The 15,281-nt window shown below is 46.0% G+C and overlaps 1 protein-coding gene across 1 annotated transcript in view; it reads right to left on the bottom strand.

Annotated features, from left to right (window-relative positions):
* LOC137382950 (probable G-protein coupled receptor 139) overlaps window positions 1-15,009 on the bottom strand; it is a 37,388-nt gene extending 22,379 nt beyond the window's left edge. The window contains exon 1 of the mRNA XM_068055526.1: window positions 14,745-15,009. Coding sequence (XP_067911627.1) covers window positions 14,745-15,009 — 265 coding nt within the window. The remainder of the gene's footprint in view (window positions 1-14,744) is intronic.
* Between the last annotated feature and the right edge of the window lie 272 nt (window positions 15,010-15,281).

The raw sequence follows: 15,281 nt of genomic DNA, 5'->3' as shown, positions 1-15,281 counted from the left end.
TCGTTTCAAATTATGGAATCTCCCCTTTAAAAAGATGATGAGTATCAATTTCTTCTGTCAGAGAATCTTTACAGTTTGTAATGCTCTTGCATTATTCAAGACTGAGTTGAGGCCCCAGCACAGATCCCTGTGGCACACCACTCGTTACATCGTGCCGACCCAAAAATGATCCAGTTATGCCGACTCTCTGTTTACTGCTGGCTAACCAATCGTTTATCCATCTCAATATGCTACCCGCTGCACCATGAACTTTTATTTTCCACAGTAAGCTTTGAGGTGGCACCTTATCGAGTGTCTTCTGAAAATCTAAGTACAATACATCCACTGGATCCTCTTCAGCCACAACACATGTAACTTCCTCAAAGAACTCCAATAAATTGGTTAAACATGATTTCACTTTCAGAAAACCATCTTGACCCTACCTGATTTCCTTGATTTTTCTCTAAATGCCCTGCAATAACATCTTTAATAATAGTGTCGTACATTTTCCCGAAGACAGATGTTAAGCTAACTCGCCTGCAGTTTCCTGCTTTCCGCCTCCCTCCCTTTTTGAATAAAGTTACATCCGCTATTTTCCAATCTCATGGAACCTTCCCCATTCTAGGGTATCTTGGAAAATTAAAACTAACGCACAAATTATCTCACTAGCCACTTGTTATAATCACCATAGGATGAAGTTCTTCAGGACCCGGGATTTGTCAGCTCCAGCGATTTGTTCAGTACCAGTTCCCTCGTGATTATAACATTCTTGAGTTCATAAATCCCTTCCATGTCCTGACTTACAGCTAATACTGGGATGTTACTTGTATCCTCACTAGTGAAGACAAACGTAAAATATCTGTTCAATTCATCTGCCATCTCCTTATTATCCATTATTCATTCACAGAATCTCTCGGACCAATGCTCACTTTGTTAACTCGTTTCTTTTTTCAATATCGATCGAAACACTCTTATCGTCTATCCTTATATTTCTAGCAAGTTTTCTCTCAGACCGTAAGGGGAGGGAAAGGGAATAGGTGCACAGTACATGGATCCCCTGTGGCTGTCCCCCTCAATAATAAGTATACCGTTTTGGAACGGTTGAGGGAGACGACTTACCAGGGGAAAGCCACAGTGGCCAGGTCTCTGGCACTGAGCCCGGCCCAGTGGCTCAGAAGGGAAGGGGGGAGAATAGGAGAGCGATAGTGATAGGAGATACAGTGGTTAGAGTAAAAGACAGGAGATTCTGTGGTCGCAAAAGAGACCCCCGGATGGTATATTGCCTCCTGGGTGCCAGGGTCAGGGATGTCTCGGATCGAGTCGACAGGATTCGTAAGGGGGATGGGGAGCAGCCAGAGGTCGTGGTACATATCGGTGCCAATGACATAGCGAGGAAAAGGGATGTGGACCTGAAAAGCGAATATAGGGAGTTAGGTTGGAAGCTGAAAGGCAGGACGAGCAGAGCAGTATTCTCAGGATTGTTACCGGTGCCACGTGCTAGTGAGGTGAGAAACAAAGAGCGAGTCCAGCTGAACACGTGGCTACAGAACTGGGGCAGCAGGGAGGGATTCAGTTATGTAGATCATTGGGATACCTTCTGGGGAAGGTGGGACCTGTACAAGAAGGACGGGTTGCATCTGAACTGGAGGGGCACCAACATCCTGGGCGGGAGGTTTGCTGAAGCTCTTCGGGAGGGTTTAAACTAGTTTGGCAGGGGGATGGGAACCGGAGCTACGGATCACTGGATGGGGTAGCTGTTGAACAGGCAGATACCGAGTGCAGAGAGTCTGTGAGGAAGGTTAGATCGGTGACAGGGCAAAGTTGCAGCCAGTATGATGGGTTGAAGCGTGTCCATGTTAACGCAAGAAGTGTCACGATTAAGGGTGATGAACTTGGAGCATGGATCTGTACTTGGAGATACGATGTTGTGGCCATTGCGGAGTCGTGGATGTTACAGGGGCAGGAATGGATGTTGGATGTTCCGGGGTTGAGATGTTTCAAAAGGAATAGGGAGGGAGGTAAAAGAGGTGGGGGAGTGGCATTACTAATCAGGGATAGTATCACAGCTGCAGAAAGGGAGGTCGTCGAGGAGGGTTTGTCTACTTAGTCATTATGGGTGGAAGTCAGAAACAGGAAAGGAGCAGTCACTTTGTTGGGAGTTTTCTATAGACCCCCCAATAGCAACAGAGACGTGGAGGAACAGATTTGGAGGCAGATTTTGGAAAGGTGCAGAAGTAACAGGGTTGTTGTCATGGGTGACTTCAACTTCCCAAATATTGCTTGGAACCTCCTTAGTGCAAATAGTTTGGATGAAGCAGTTTTTGTCAGGTGTGTCCAGGAAGGATTCCTGATTCAATTGTAGATAGGCCGACTAGAGGGGAGGGTATGTTTGACTTGGTGCTTGGCAACGAACCAGGCCAGGTGGCAGATCTCTCGGTGGGAGAGCATTTCGGTGATAGTGATCACAACTCCCTGACCTTTGCTGTAGTCATGGAGAGGGACAGGAGCAGGCGGGATGGGAATATATTTCATTGGGGGAGGGAGAATTACAATGCTTTTAGGCAGGAACTGGGGAGCATAAATTGGGAACATATGTTCTCAGGGAAATGCACGACAGAAATGTGGAGGTTGTTTAGGGAGAACTTGCTGCGACTGGTGGACAGGTTTGTCCCGATGAGACAGGGAAGGGATGTTAGGGTGAAGGAAACTTGGATGGCAAGAGATGTGGAACAGCTAGTCAAGAGGAAGAAGGAAGCTTGCTTACGGTTGAGGAAGCAAGGATCAGACAGGGCTCTGGAGGGTTACAAGGTAGCCAGGAAGGAACTGAAGAATGGACTTAGGAGATCTAGAAGGGGACATGAAAAATTATTGGCGGGTAGGAGTAAGGAAAATCCCAATGCGTTCTACACTTATGTGAGGAACAAGAGGATGGCCAGAGTGAGGGTCGGGCCGATCAGGGCTAGTGGAGGGAACTTGTGCCTGGAGTCGGAGGAGGTTGGGGAGGTCCTAAATGAATACTGTGCATCAGTATTCACTAGTAAGACGGACCTGGTCGTTTGTGAGGACAGCGTGGAAGAGGCTGATATGCTCCAACAGGTTGAGGTTAAGAGGGAGGATGTGCTGGAAATTTTGAATGATATGAGGACAGATAAGTCCCCGGGGCAAGACGGAATATACCCAAGGATATTACAGGAAGCGAGGGAAGAGATTGCTGCGCCTTTGGCGATGATCTTTGCGTCTTCACTGTCCACTGGAGCAGGACCGGATGATTGGAGGGTGTCAAATGTTGTTCCCTTGTTCAAGAAAGGGAATAGAGGTAACCCTGGGAATTATATACCAGTCAGTCTTACGTCGGTAGTGGGCAAATTATTGGAGAGGATTCTGAGAGGCAGGATTTATGATTATTTAGAAAAGCATGGTTTGATTAGAGACAGTCAGCATGGCTTTTTAAGGGGCAGGTCATGCCTCGCAAGCCTTATTGAATTCTTTGAAGATGTGACAAAACACATTGATGAAGGAAGAGCAGTGGATGTGGTGTATATGGATTTTAGCAAGGCGTTTGATAAGGTTCCCCATGGTAGGCTCATTCAGAAAGTAACGCGGCATGGGATTCAGGGAAAGTTGGCTGTCTGGATACAAAATTGGCTGGCCCATAGAAGTCAGAGAGTGGTCGTAAATGGAAAATATTCAGCATGGAGCTCGGTGACCAGTGGTGTCCCACAAGGATCTGTTCTGGGACCTCTGCTCTTCGTGATTTTTATAAATGACTTGGATGAGGAAGTGGAAGGCTGGCTTAGCAAGTTTGCCGATGACACGAAGGTTGCTGGAGTTGTGGATAGTGTGGAAGGCTGTTGTAGGTTGCAATGGGACATTGACATGATGCAGAGCTGGGCTGAGAAGTGGCAGATGGTGTTCAACCTGGAAAAGTGTGAGGTGATTCATTTTGGAAGTTCGAATTTGAATGCGGAATTCAGGCTTAATGACAGGTTTCTTGGTTGTGTGGAGGAACAGATGGATCTTGGTGTCCATGTCCATAGATCCCTCAAAGTTGCCAACCAAGTTGATAGGGTTGTTAAGAAGGCGTATGGTGTGTTGGCTTTCGTTAACAGGGGGATTGAGTTTAAGAGCCGCGAGGTTATGCTGCAGCTCTATAAGGCCCTGGTTCGACCACACTTGGAATATTGTGTTCAGTACTCGTCGCCTCATTATAGCAAGGATGTGGAAGCTTTAGAGAGGGTGCAGAGGAGATTTAGCAGGATGCAGCCTGGACTGGAGGGCATGTCCTGCGAAGAAGGATTGAGGGAGCTAGGGCTTTTCTCATTGGAGCGAAGAAGGATGAGAGGTGACTTGATAGAGGGGTACAAGATGATGAGAGGCACAGATAGAGTGGATATCAAGAGACTTTTTCCCAGGGTGGAAAGGGCTATCACCAGGGAGCATAATTTTAAGGTGATTGGAGGAAGTTTTCGGGGAGATGTCAGAGGTAGGTTCTTTCAACAGAGAGTGGTGGGTGCGTGGAAAGCGCTGCCAGCGGTGGTCGTCGAAGAAGATACATTTTGGGCATTTAAGCGACTCTTGGATAGGTACATGGGCGATAGTAGAATGAAGGGTAGATAGTTAGTTTGATCTTAGAGTAAGTTAAAGGTTCGGCACAACATCGTGGGCCGAAGGGCCTTACTGTACTGTACTGTTCGATGTTCTATGTTTATCTATCTTTTAGTCGTTCTTTGCTGTTTTTTTATAATCTGTGCAATCGTCTGGCCAGCCTCCAATCTTTGCGGAATTGTAGGCTTCTTCTGTAATGTTGACACTATATTTAATTATTTTAGTTATGAACGGATGGCAGGTCACACATTTGGAATTTTTCTTTCTCGTTGAAATGGACCTATTCTGTGTATTCTGAAATATCCCTTTAAATGTCTGACAATGCATCCCTATTTATCTATCCCTTAACATGATTTTCTGCTCACTTGAGCGAGCTCTGCTTTCATGCCCTCATCATTTGCCTTCTTTAAGTTTGATGTACTAGCTTTGAACACCCTCTTCTCTCCCTCAAGCTGTATATCAAATTCAATCGCTGCGACCCAAGGGCGCCTTAAATATGAGGTCATTGCCTAATCCTATCTCGTTGCACAATACTAAAATGCCATGTGCCCTTCAATATTCAGGTCCCAATCTGTGTCGTCCTGCCGCCATGTCCCTGTCATGGAATGCAGCCAGGTTCCACTTGAGGGTAAGAGCAATGGGCACGGGATTACCATCTCCTGTGTAAATGAGATTTGGAAGACAAGTCAAAAGCAAACACTAAGGCATCATTTACTGCCACCTTCATTAGTACTGGACAGATTGTTAGCAAATCAAGTAAAGAGGAAACTATGCAGGTGCAGAACTACCACCATTTCTGACTGGACAGAAAGTCAGATTAACCCATCCACATGCAAGGATGCAGTCTCCTTGACAGTGCCCAAAATGAAAAACACCTGGATTGTATTATGTAACCAAACCTAATGGAACACAGGAACATAGAGGCATAGGAAATAAGAGTGGGAGTAGGCCCCTCTAGATTGCTGCATCATTCAATCAGATCAAGGCTGATCTTCTGTCTCAATGCCACCTTACAGCACCATCACTGAAGGCACTGGAGACTACAAAAGCTATGGGCCCTGCCAATATTCCGGTAATAGTACTGAAGACCTGTGCTCCAGAACCTGCCGCGCCCCTAGCCAAGCTGTTCCAGCACAGCTACAACACTGGCATCTACGCTGCAAAGTGGAAAATTGCTCAGGTATATCCTGTACACAAAAAGCAGGACAATTCCAACCCAGCCAATTAACGCCCCATCAGCCGACTCTCAATCATCAGTAAAGTGATGGAAGGTGTCTTCAACAGTGCCATCAAGCAGCACTTGGTGAGCAATAACCTCCTGAGTGACGCTCAGTTTGGGTTCCGCCAGGGTCACTCAGCTCCGGACCTTATTACAGCCTTAGTTCAAACATGGGCAAAAGAGCTGAAATCAAGAGGTGAGGTGAGAGTGACAGCCCTTGACATCAAGGCAGCGTTTGATCGAGTATGGCATCAAGGAGCCCTCGCAAAACTGAGGTCAATGGGAATTAGAATTAGAATTAGAATATTACAGCGCAGTACAGGCCCTTTGGCCCTCGATGTTGCGCCGACCTGTGAAACCATCTGACCTACACTATTCCATTTTCATCCATATGTCTATCCAATGACCACTTAAATGCCCTTAAAGTTGGCGAGTCTATTACTGCAGCAGGCAGGGCGTTCCACGCCCCTACTACTCTCTGAGTAAAGAAACTACCTCTGACATCTGTCCTATATCTATCACCCCTCAACTTAAAGCGATGTCCCCTCGTGTTTGCCATCACCATCCGAGGAAAAAGACTCTCACTATCCACCCTATCTAACCCTCTGATTATCTTATATGTCTCTATTAAGTCACCTTTCCTCCTCCTTCTCTCCAACGAAAACAACCTCAATTCCCTCAGCCTTTCCTCGGAAGACCTTCCCTCCATACCAGGCAACATCCTAGTAAATCTCCTCTGCACCCTTTCCAAAGCTTCCACATCCTTCCTATAATGCGGTGACCAGAACTGCATGCAATACTCCAGGTGCGGTCTCAGCAGAGTTTTGTACAGCTGCAGCATCACCTCGTGGCTCCGAAACTCGATCCCCTACTAATAAAAGCTAACACACCATATGCCTTCTTAACAGCCCTATTAACCTGGGTAGCAACGTTCAGGGATTTATGTACCTGGACACCAAGATCTCTCTGCTCATCTACACTACCAAGAATCTTCCCATTAGCCCAGTACTCTGCATTGCTGTTCCTCCTTCCAAAGTGAATCACCTCACACTTTTCCGCATTAAACTCCATTTGCCATCTCTCAGCCCAGCTCTGCAGCCTATCTATGTCCCTCTGTAACCTACAACATCTTTCGGCACTATCCACAACTCCACCGACCTTAGTGTCATCCGCAAATTTACTAACCCACCCTTCTACACCCTCTTCGAGGTCATTTATAAAAATGACAAACAGCAGTGGCCCCAAAACAAATCCTTGCGGTACACCACTAGTAACTAAACTCCAGGATGAACATTTGCCATCAACCACCACCCTCTGTCTTCTTTCAGCTAGCCAATTTCTCATCCAAAGCTCTAAATCACCTTCAACCCCATACTTCTGTCTTATCTGCAAGAGCCTACCGTGGGGAACCTTATCAAACGACTTACTGAAATCCATATACACCACATCCATTGCTTTACCCTCATCCACCTGTTTGGTCACCTTCTCGAAAAACTCAATATGGTTTGTGAGGCACGACCTACCCTTCACAAAACCGTGCTGACTATCTCTAATGAACTTATTCTTTTCAAGATGATTATAAATCCTGTCTCTTATAAACTTTTCCAACATTTTACCCACAACCGAAATACGGCTCACAGGTCTATAATTACCAGGGCTGTCTCTACTCCCCTTCTTGAACAAGGGGACAGCATTTGCTATCCTCCAGCATTCCGGCACTATTCCTGTCGACAATGACGACACAACGATCAAGGACAAAGGCTCTGCAATCTCCGCCCTAGCTTCCCAGAGAATCCTAGGATAAATCCCATCTGGCCCAGGGGACCTATCTATTTTCACACTTTCCAAAATGGCTAACACCTCCTCCTTGTGAACCTCAATCCCATCTAGCCTAGCAGTCTGAATCTCAGTATTCTCCTCGACAAAATTTTCTTTCTCTACTGTAAATACTGACGAAAAATATTCATTTAACGCTTCCCCTATCTCCTCTGATTCCACACACAACTTCCCACTACTATCCTTGATTGGCCCTAATCTAACTCTCGTCATTCTTTTATTCCTGATATACCTATAGAAAGCAAAGACTTTCCAGAAGCTGGCCGAGCGCGTCTACCCTGAGGCACAGTGTGGCTTTCGTGCAGAGAGATCGACTATTGACATGCTGTTCTCCCTTCGTCAGATACAGGAGAAATGCCGTGAACAACAGATGCCCCTCTACATTGCTTTCATTGATCTCACCAAAGCCTTTGACCTCGTCAGCAGACGTGGTCTCTTCAGACTACTAGAAAAGATCGGATGTCCACCAAAGCTACTAAGTATCATCACCTCATTCCATGACAATATGAAAGGCACAATTCAACATGGTGGCTCCTCATCAGAGCCCTTTCCTATCCTGAGTGGTGTGAAACAGGGCTGTGTTCTCGCACCCACACTTTTTGGGATTTTCTTCTCCCTGCTGCTTTCACATGCGTTCAAATCCTCTGAAGAAGGAATTTTCCTCCACACAAGATCAGGGGGCAGGTTGTTCAACCTTGCCCGTCTAAGAGCGAAGTCCAAAGTACGGAAAGTCCTCATCAGAGAACTCCTCTTTGCTGACGATGCTGCTTTAACATCTCACACTGAAGAATGCCTGCAGAGTCTCATCGACAGGTTTGCGTCTGCCTGCAATGAATTTGGCCTAACCATCAGCCTCAAGAAAACGAACATCATGGGGCAGGATGTCAGAAATGCTCCATTCATCAATATTGGCGACCACGCTCTGGAAGTGGTTCAAGAGTTCACCTACCTAGGCTCAACTACCACCAGTAACCTGTCTCTAGATGCAGAAATCAACAAGCGCATGGGTAAGGCTTCCACTGCTATGTCCAGACTGGCCAAGAGAGTGTGGGAAAATGGCGCACTGACACGGAACACAAAAGTCCGAGTGTATCAGGCCTGTGTCCTCAGTACCTTGCTCTACGGCAGCGAGGCCTGGACAACGTATGCCAGCCAAGAGCGACGTCTCAATTCATTCCATCTTCGCTGCCTTCGGAGAATACTTGGCATCAGGTGGCAGGACTATATCTCCAACACAGAAGTCCTTGAAGCGGCCAACACCCCCAGCGTATACACACTACTGAGTCAGCGGCGCTTGAGATGGCTTGGCCATGTGAGCCGCATGGAAGATGGCAGGATCCCCAAAGACACATTGTACAGCGAGCTCGCCACTGGTATCAGACCCACCGGCCGTCCATGTCTCCGTTATAAAGACGTCTGCAAACGCGACATGAAATCGTGTGACATTGATCACAAGTCGTGGGAGTCAGTTGCCAGCATTCGCCAGAGCTGGCAGGCAGCCATAAAGACAGGGCTAAATTGTGGCGAGTCGAAGAGACTTAGTAGTTGGCAGGAAAAAAGACAGAGGCGCAAGGGGAGAGCCAACTGTGCAACAGCCCCAACAAACAAATTTCTCTGCAGCACCTGTGGAAGAGCCTGTCACTCCAGAATTGGCCTTTATAGCCACTCCAGGCGCTGCTTCACAAACCACTGACCACCTCCAGGTGCGTATCCATTGTCTCTCGAGATAAGGAGGCCCAAAAGAAAGAACCTATAGAAAGCCTTAGGGTTTTCCCTGATCCTATCCGCCAATGACTTCTCATGTCCTCTCCTTGCTCTTCTTAGCTCTCCCTTTAGATCCTTCCTGGCTCGCTTGTAACTCTCAAGCGCCCTAACTGAGCCTTCCCGTCTCATCCTAACATAAGCCTTCTTCTTCCTCTTGACAAGCGCTTCAACTTCTTTAGTAAACCACGGCTCCCTCGCTCAACAACTTCCTCCCTGCCTGACAGGTACATACTTATCAAGGACACGCAGTAGCTGCTCCTTGAATAAGCTCCACATCTCGATTGTTCCTAGCCCCTGCAGTTTCATTCCCCATCCTCCGCATCCTAAATCTTGCCTAATAGCATCATAATTTCCTTTCCCCCAGCTATAATTTTTGCCCTGCGGTATGTACCTGTCCCTGCCCATCGCCAAGGTAAACCTAACAGAATTGTGATCACTATCACCAAAGTGCTCACCTGCATCTAAATCTAAAATCTGGCCGGGTTCATTACCCAGTACCAAATCCAATGTGGCATCGCCCCTGGTTGGCCTGTCTACATACTGTGTCAGAAAACCCTCCTGCAAACACTGGGCAAAAACTGACCCATCTAAAGTACTCGAACTGTAGTATTTCCAGTCAATATTAGGAAAGTTCTTGTCCCCCATAACAACTACCCTGTTACTCTCGCCCCTATCGTGAATCATCTTCGCTATCCTTTCCTCTACATCTCTGGAACTATTCGGAGGTCTATAAAAGACTCCCAACAGGGTGATCTCACCTCTCCGGTTTCTAACCTCGGGCCATACTACCTCAGTAGACGAGTCATCAAACGTCCTTTCTGTCGCTGTAATACACTCCTTGATTAACAATGCCACACCCGCCCCCACCCCCCCCCCCTCGCTCTTTTACTATCTTCTCTGTTATTACTGAAACATCTAAATCCCTGAATCTGCTACATACATTCCTGCCCCTGCTCTACCCATGTCTCCGAAATGGCCACGACATCGAGATCCCAGGTACCAACCCATGCTGCAAGCTCAAGGGGGAGAAACCAACGCTGGCTGGAGTCATACCGAGCGCAAAGAAATATGGTTGTGGTTGTTGGAGGTCTAGCATCTGAGCTCCAGGACATCACTGCAGGCGTTCCTCATGGTAGTGACCTAGGCCTAAACATCTTCAGCTGCTTCATCAATGACCTTCCTCCAATCATAATGTCAGAAGTGGGAATGTTCGCTGGTGCTGGCACAATGTTCAGCACCATTTGAGACTCCTCAGATACTGAAGCAGTCCATGTAAAAGTGCAGCAAGACATGGACAATATCCAGACCTGGGCTGAAAAGTGGCAAGTAACATTTGCGCCACACAAGTGGCAGGGAATGACCATCTCCAACAAGAGAGAATCTAACCATCTCCCCTTGACATTTAACGGCATTGCCATCGCTGAATCCCCCACTATCAACATCCTAGCAGCTACCATTGACCAGAAACTGAACTAGAGTAGCCATATAAATACCGTGGCTACACGGGCAGGTCAGAGGCTAGGAATCCTGCGGCGAGTAACTTGTCCTGACTCCCCAAAGCCTGTCCACCATCTACAAGGCACAAATCAGGAGTGTGATGGAATACTCTCCACTTGCCTGGATGGGTGCAGCTCCAACAACGCTCAAGACGCTCGAAACCATCCAGGACAATACAGCCCGCTTGATTGGCACCCCATCTACAAACATTCACTCCCTCCACCACCGACGCACAGTGGCAGCTGTGTGTACCATCTACAAGATGCACTGCAGCAATGCACCAATGCTCCTGAGACAGCACATTCCAAACACACGACCTCTACGAACTAGAAGGACAAGGGCAGCAAATACATGGGAACACCACCACCTGCAAGGTCGCCTCCAAGTCACACACCATCCTGATTTGGAACTATATCGCCGTTCCTTCACTGTCACTGGATTAATATCCCGGAACTCCCTCCCGAACTGCACTGTGGGTGTACCTACCCCAAATGGACTTCAGTGGTTCAAGAAGGCAGCTCACCACCATCTTCTCAAGGGCAATTAGGGATGGGCAATAAATGCTGGCCTGGCCAGTGATGCCCACATCCCATGAATGAATGTTTAAAAATCCCGTGATATTTTTAATATCTAGGAATGTATAAATCTCTGTCTTTGAACATACGGAATGACTGAGCCTCCACATCCCTCTGGGAGAAAGAATTCCATCGATTCACCACCCTCTGACTAAATGAATACATCTTCATCTCTGTGCTAAATATCCTACCCCTTAATCTGAGATAGTGTCGCCGGATTCAAGACACCACCCCACTCCCAGCCCTTGGAACACCCTTCAAGGCTTGTTTAGCCCTGTAAGAATTTTGTTTTTTACAATGAGATCACCTCTCATGCTTCTAAACGCTAAGGAATATAGGCCTAGTCTCCTCAATCTCTTCTCATAGGACAATCCCACCATCCCAAGAACCAGTCTGTTGAAGCTTAGTTGCACACCCTTCGCAATACTAAGGTGGAACGATATCAGCTTGAGGAACGAGCTGGCAATATTTTGCCTCACAATCACATTGTTTTGAGATAAGTTCGACACTGCAGCACGTAAAGTAGAAAGGTGACGACTCTAATACTCAAGTACAGAATGATTTTCAGAGCTTACATCTAGGTCACACAAAAAAGGCTGACAGATATAATTCTCAACCAAGCTACACAGTGCCAAGATCAGGATGAGTCAGCAGACCACGTGTACATTTGAGAGGCAATTGACAAAAGGACATGCAAGTCAATGTTATTTCTTGTGTGTTGATCTTCAAAGATTATAAAAAAGTGAATTATCATCAAGCCTGAAGTGCTTTTTAAGTTTGGGGAAACAAACTGTTCATGTATTTATTTTAATTCCTATTTCTGTCATATCTGCTATATGCCACTAAGACTTAATTGGTGTTGGAAATTCAGGGTATTTAATCTGTTCAAAATACCCTTTCTACAGGGGGTGGAGGAGGGAAAAGCATTTTTCTGAATTGTAGATTTTGAGTGTGTGGACACCAATGGGAACAGTACTGCACCCATATCAATGGTTGGGAGCAACCCTATACATCTTGGACTCATCTTCCCACAACAGAAAATTACATGACTTTGAATATATTATCATTAGTTTCTCCCTCAACACGACTAAGAAAAGCTATTTTATAGCTTTATAGCTCTATAGTTTATCTTCTTTGTATTTCCATTAAAAGAGAGCGCACGTTGTGATTTTAATTTAACAGTTTGAATATTGCACATATCATTGCAGGAAATGAGGTCATCCATAATTTTGTAGAGCAGTTGGAGTTGTGTGGATCACCAAGTCACACGTGTAATGACAGAGATACCTAGAAAATTTGCTACTTCACAATAAAAAATCCACAATTTATTTACCATTGAACTCAAGCTTGTCTAGTAACTTATTGCTGCCAAAACGGTAAAACAATTAATGACTTCAAAAGGGAATTGGTTGGCCTCTTGAAGGAAATAGACTTGCAGGGCTATAGCAATTGACCGGGGCAGTGGGACAGACTGATTGGCTCAGTGGAGAGCAGGCATTGATTCGATGGGCCGACAAGTCTCCTTTTGCGCAGTATAAGATACAATCACTAAATGACAGCATAGCATTCTCCCTCGACAAGCAAAATTCTGGTTCGCTCTGGAGGTGCAAAGATGGTGAGAATGGCTGACTGCTTCAGATTGAAGCTGCTGTAGCTACTGCCAGGACAGTGAACATTCAGTAACTATCAGCAACGTTTGCACATTCGCAAATCAAGTGCACATTTATCGATAAGTGTTGTTCATTTCCTTTACCTCTCCCCTTTGACATAGGGTTTCGCAGAGCCACATGAACCATCTGGAACGCCATTGCTTTGGCAAAACCATGGGATCTCTTACCCTGTATTCTCTGTGAGGGAGAAAACGATGTTTTTTACTCACCTGGCCTGGATGCCCTCTGTCATCTCCCGAATGCATCAATGTACACATATTGGGAGGTGTTGGATATGTTGTCCCCCACCACCTGGAAAGATCTTTATGCAGAGAATGGCCTTAACGGCCACTGGAAGCTCTGTCCTGGCTTTGGTGTGAGACTCCAGACTATGTTGATGGAGGCTGCACATCTCTGTGACCACCTCCATGTTGAATCGGAGTTACCAGGTGTACAAAACCTGTGTTATGTGCTGGTCGGAAACGTGCCCTTGAAAAACTCGGTTTGTCCAGCGCAGATCCCGCCAACGACTTCCGCTTCACAGAGCTTCCCTTTTCTGCAGCTTCTGCTCCATTTCTTATAGATCAATAAGTGCTGTAACAATTGTCTCCATATCTCATCCAGAGTTGGGTCAACACTTCCTCAGCCCTCCCTGAATGTATGCAGCAGCTCACAACCTAACCTCCAGAAAAAAATCTACAGCACCTTAAATAACTTGGCATTAGCAAAGGTAAGTCAATATCTCCTCATCTGTCAGCTGTATGCCTGCAACGGGCGTTCGGTGGAAATGCAGAGACAGACCAAATTTCAAAGATGTGCATCAAAGATGGTAGAACACCCTGCCCAACATGGAGACCCACACGGATACACCAGAAGTGGCTGGCAGCTTGTGTTGCACCATATTGTGTTTTATAATCTTTGCAGCACCAGCAAAATGGCTTCATCCTTCAATGAAGCCCAGAATCATGGCGATGGAGAGATACAGATGAAAAGAAGTTATCTTTCAAAAGAGATTTGCGATAAATACTGAAAAGGAACAACTCACAGGGATATGGGAAATGGACAGAGGAATAGGAGTAATCGGAGGGGCGAGGACATGGAGGGGTTCAAACACAAGGATGGGAATGGGAAAATTGAGGTGCTGCTAGACCAGGAACCAATGCATTTCGCTGAGAACATGTGGATGGGTGTATGTGGTTTGGTGTGATTTAGTATTAGAGATTTGAAACTCCTGTGGTGTCCGAGAGGATGTAACTGTGAGTCTCACCAGTATAGTTTTAGAATAGGCGAATCTGGATTTAAGAAACGCAATGATAAGGGTTTATAGAACAGATGGGCTGAGCAGGAGTGCGATATTTTGCAGGTGGTAGGAGTCAGTATTGATGGCGGCAATAATATGTGATTTGAAGTCAGCGTAAGGTCAAAATGATTGCCTAGGTTGCAAACAGTTGCTCCAGCCTCAGATATTGTCAAGTGAGGGGGATTGAGTCCTTGGTTAGTGAGTTGACTTTGTACCAGGAATCAAAGAAATGGCTTCCATTTCCTCAATATTGCAGCAACAAAGATTGTAATAGAATGACTCGTGGTTTATAAATATAATAACTGGACTGAGAGACTTACCAGGGACACCAACCATAGCGAGGATGGGATAGTAAATGTGTTGAATAATCATAAGTGCATATTTGATCCGGAATTCTAATGTTAGCCAATGATAATATGCAGAAAGAAAATGAAACCAATAAGTTATACTTCTGCTCATTGCTGCCGCATTCCCATCTTCCATTCTAAAATTCTGGTGAACTGTTGTAACTTTCCAGACATCTGCTCCCAGATTCGGGTCCATTGCTGTCGCATTCCAGTCCATTGTTCTCAGGTTCTGGCCCATTGTCGCAATAATCCAATATATTCTTCTCAGATACTGACCTATCCTCTCCCTCTCTATAGCCACTGAATCCTGATATCACCGGGGATGATGCTAACGTTGATACAATGGGATAACACATTGCAAAGAGTCCTTTATTAATGGAACATGGTATTCCCCCAGCGACACGATTAATGACAATAGAGACAGATATTAATTACAGTCACTGAAAAAACAGGTTCAGTTAATTTCTTTCAATGCAACACTTTTTCATCGAGTCACAGAGATATACAGCA

The sequence above is a fragment of the Heterodontus francisci genome, chromosome 23 (assembly GCF_036365525.1).
Source record: "Heterodontus francisci isolate sHetFra1 chromosome 23, sHetFra1.hap1, whole genome shotgun sequence".
NCBI classification, from domain to species: domain Eukaryota; kingdom Metazoa; phylum Chordata; class Chondrichthyes; order Heterodontiformes; family Heterodontidae; genus Heterodontus; species Heterodontus francisci.
This window is presented reverse-complemented; position numbering and strand designations above follow the sequence as displayed.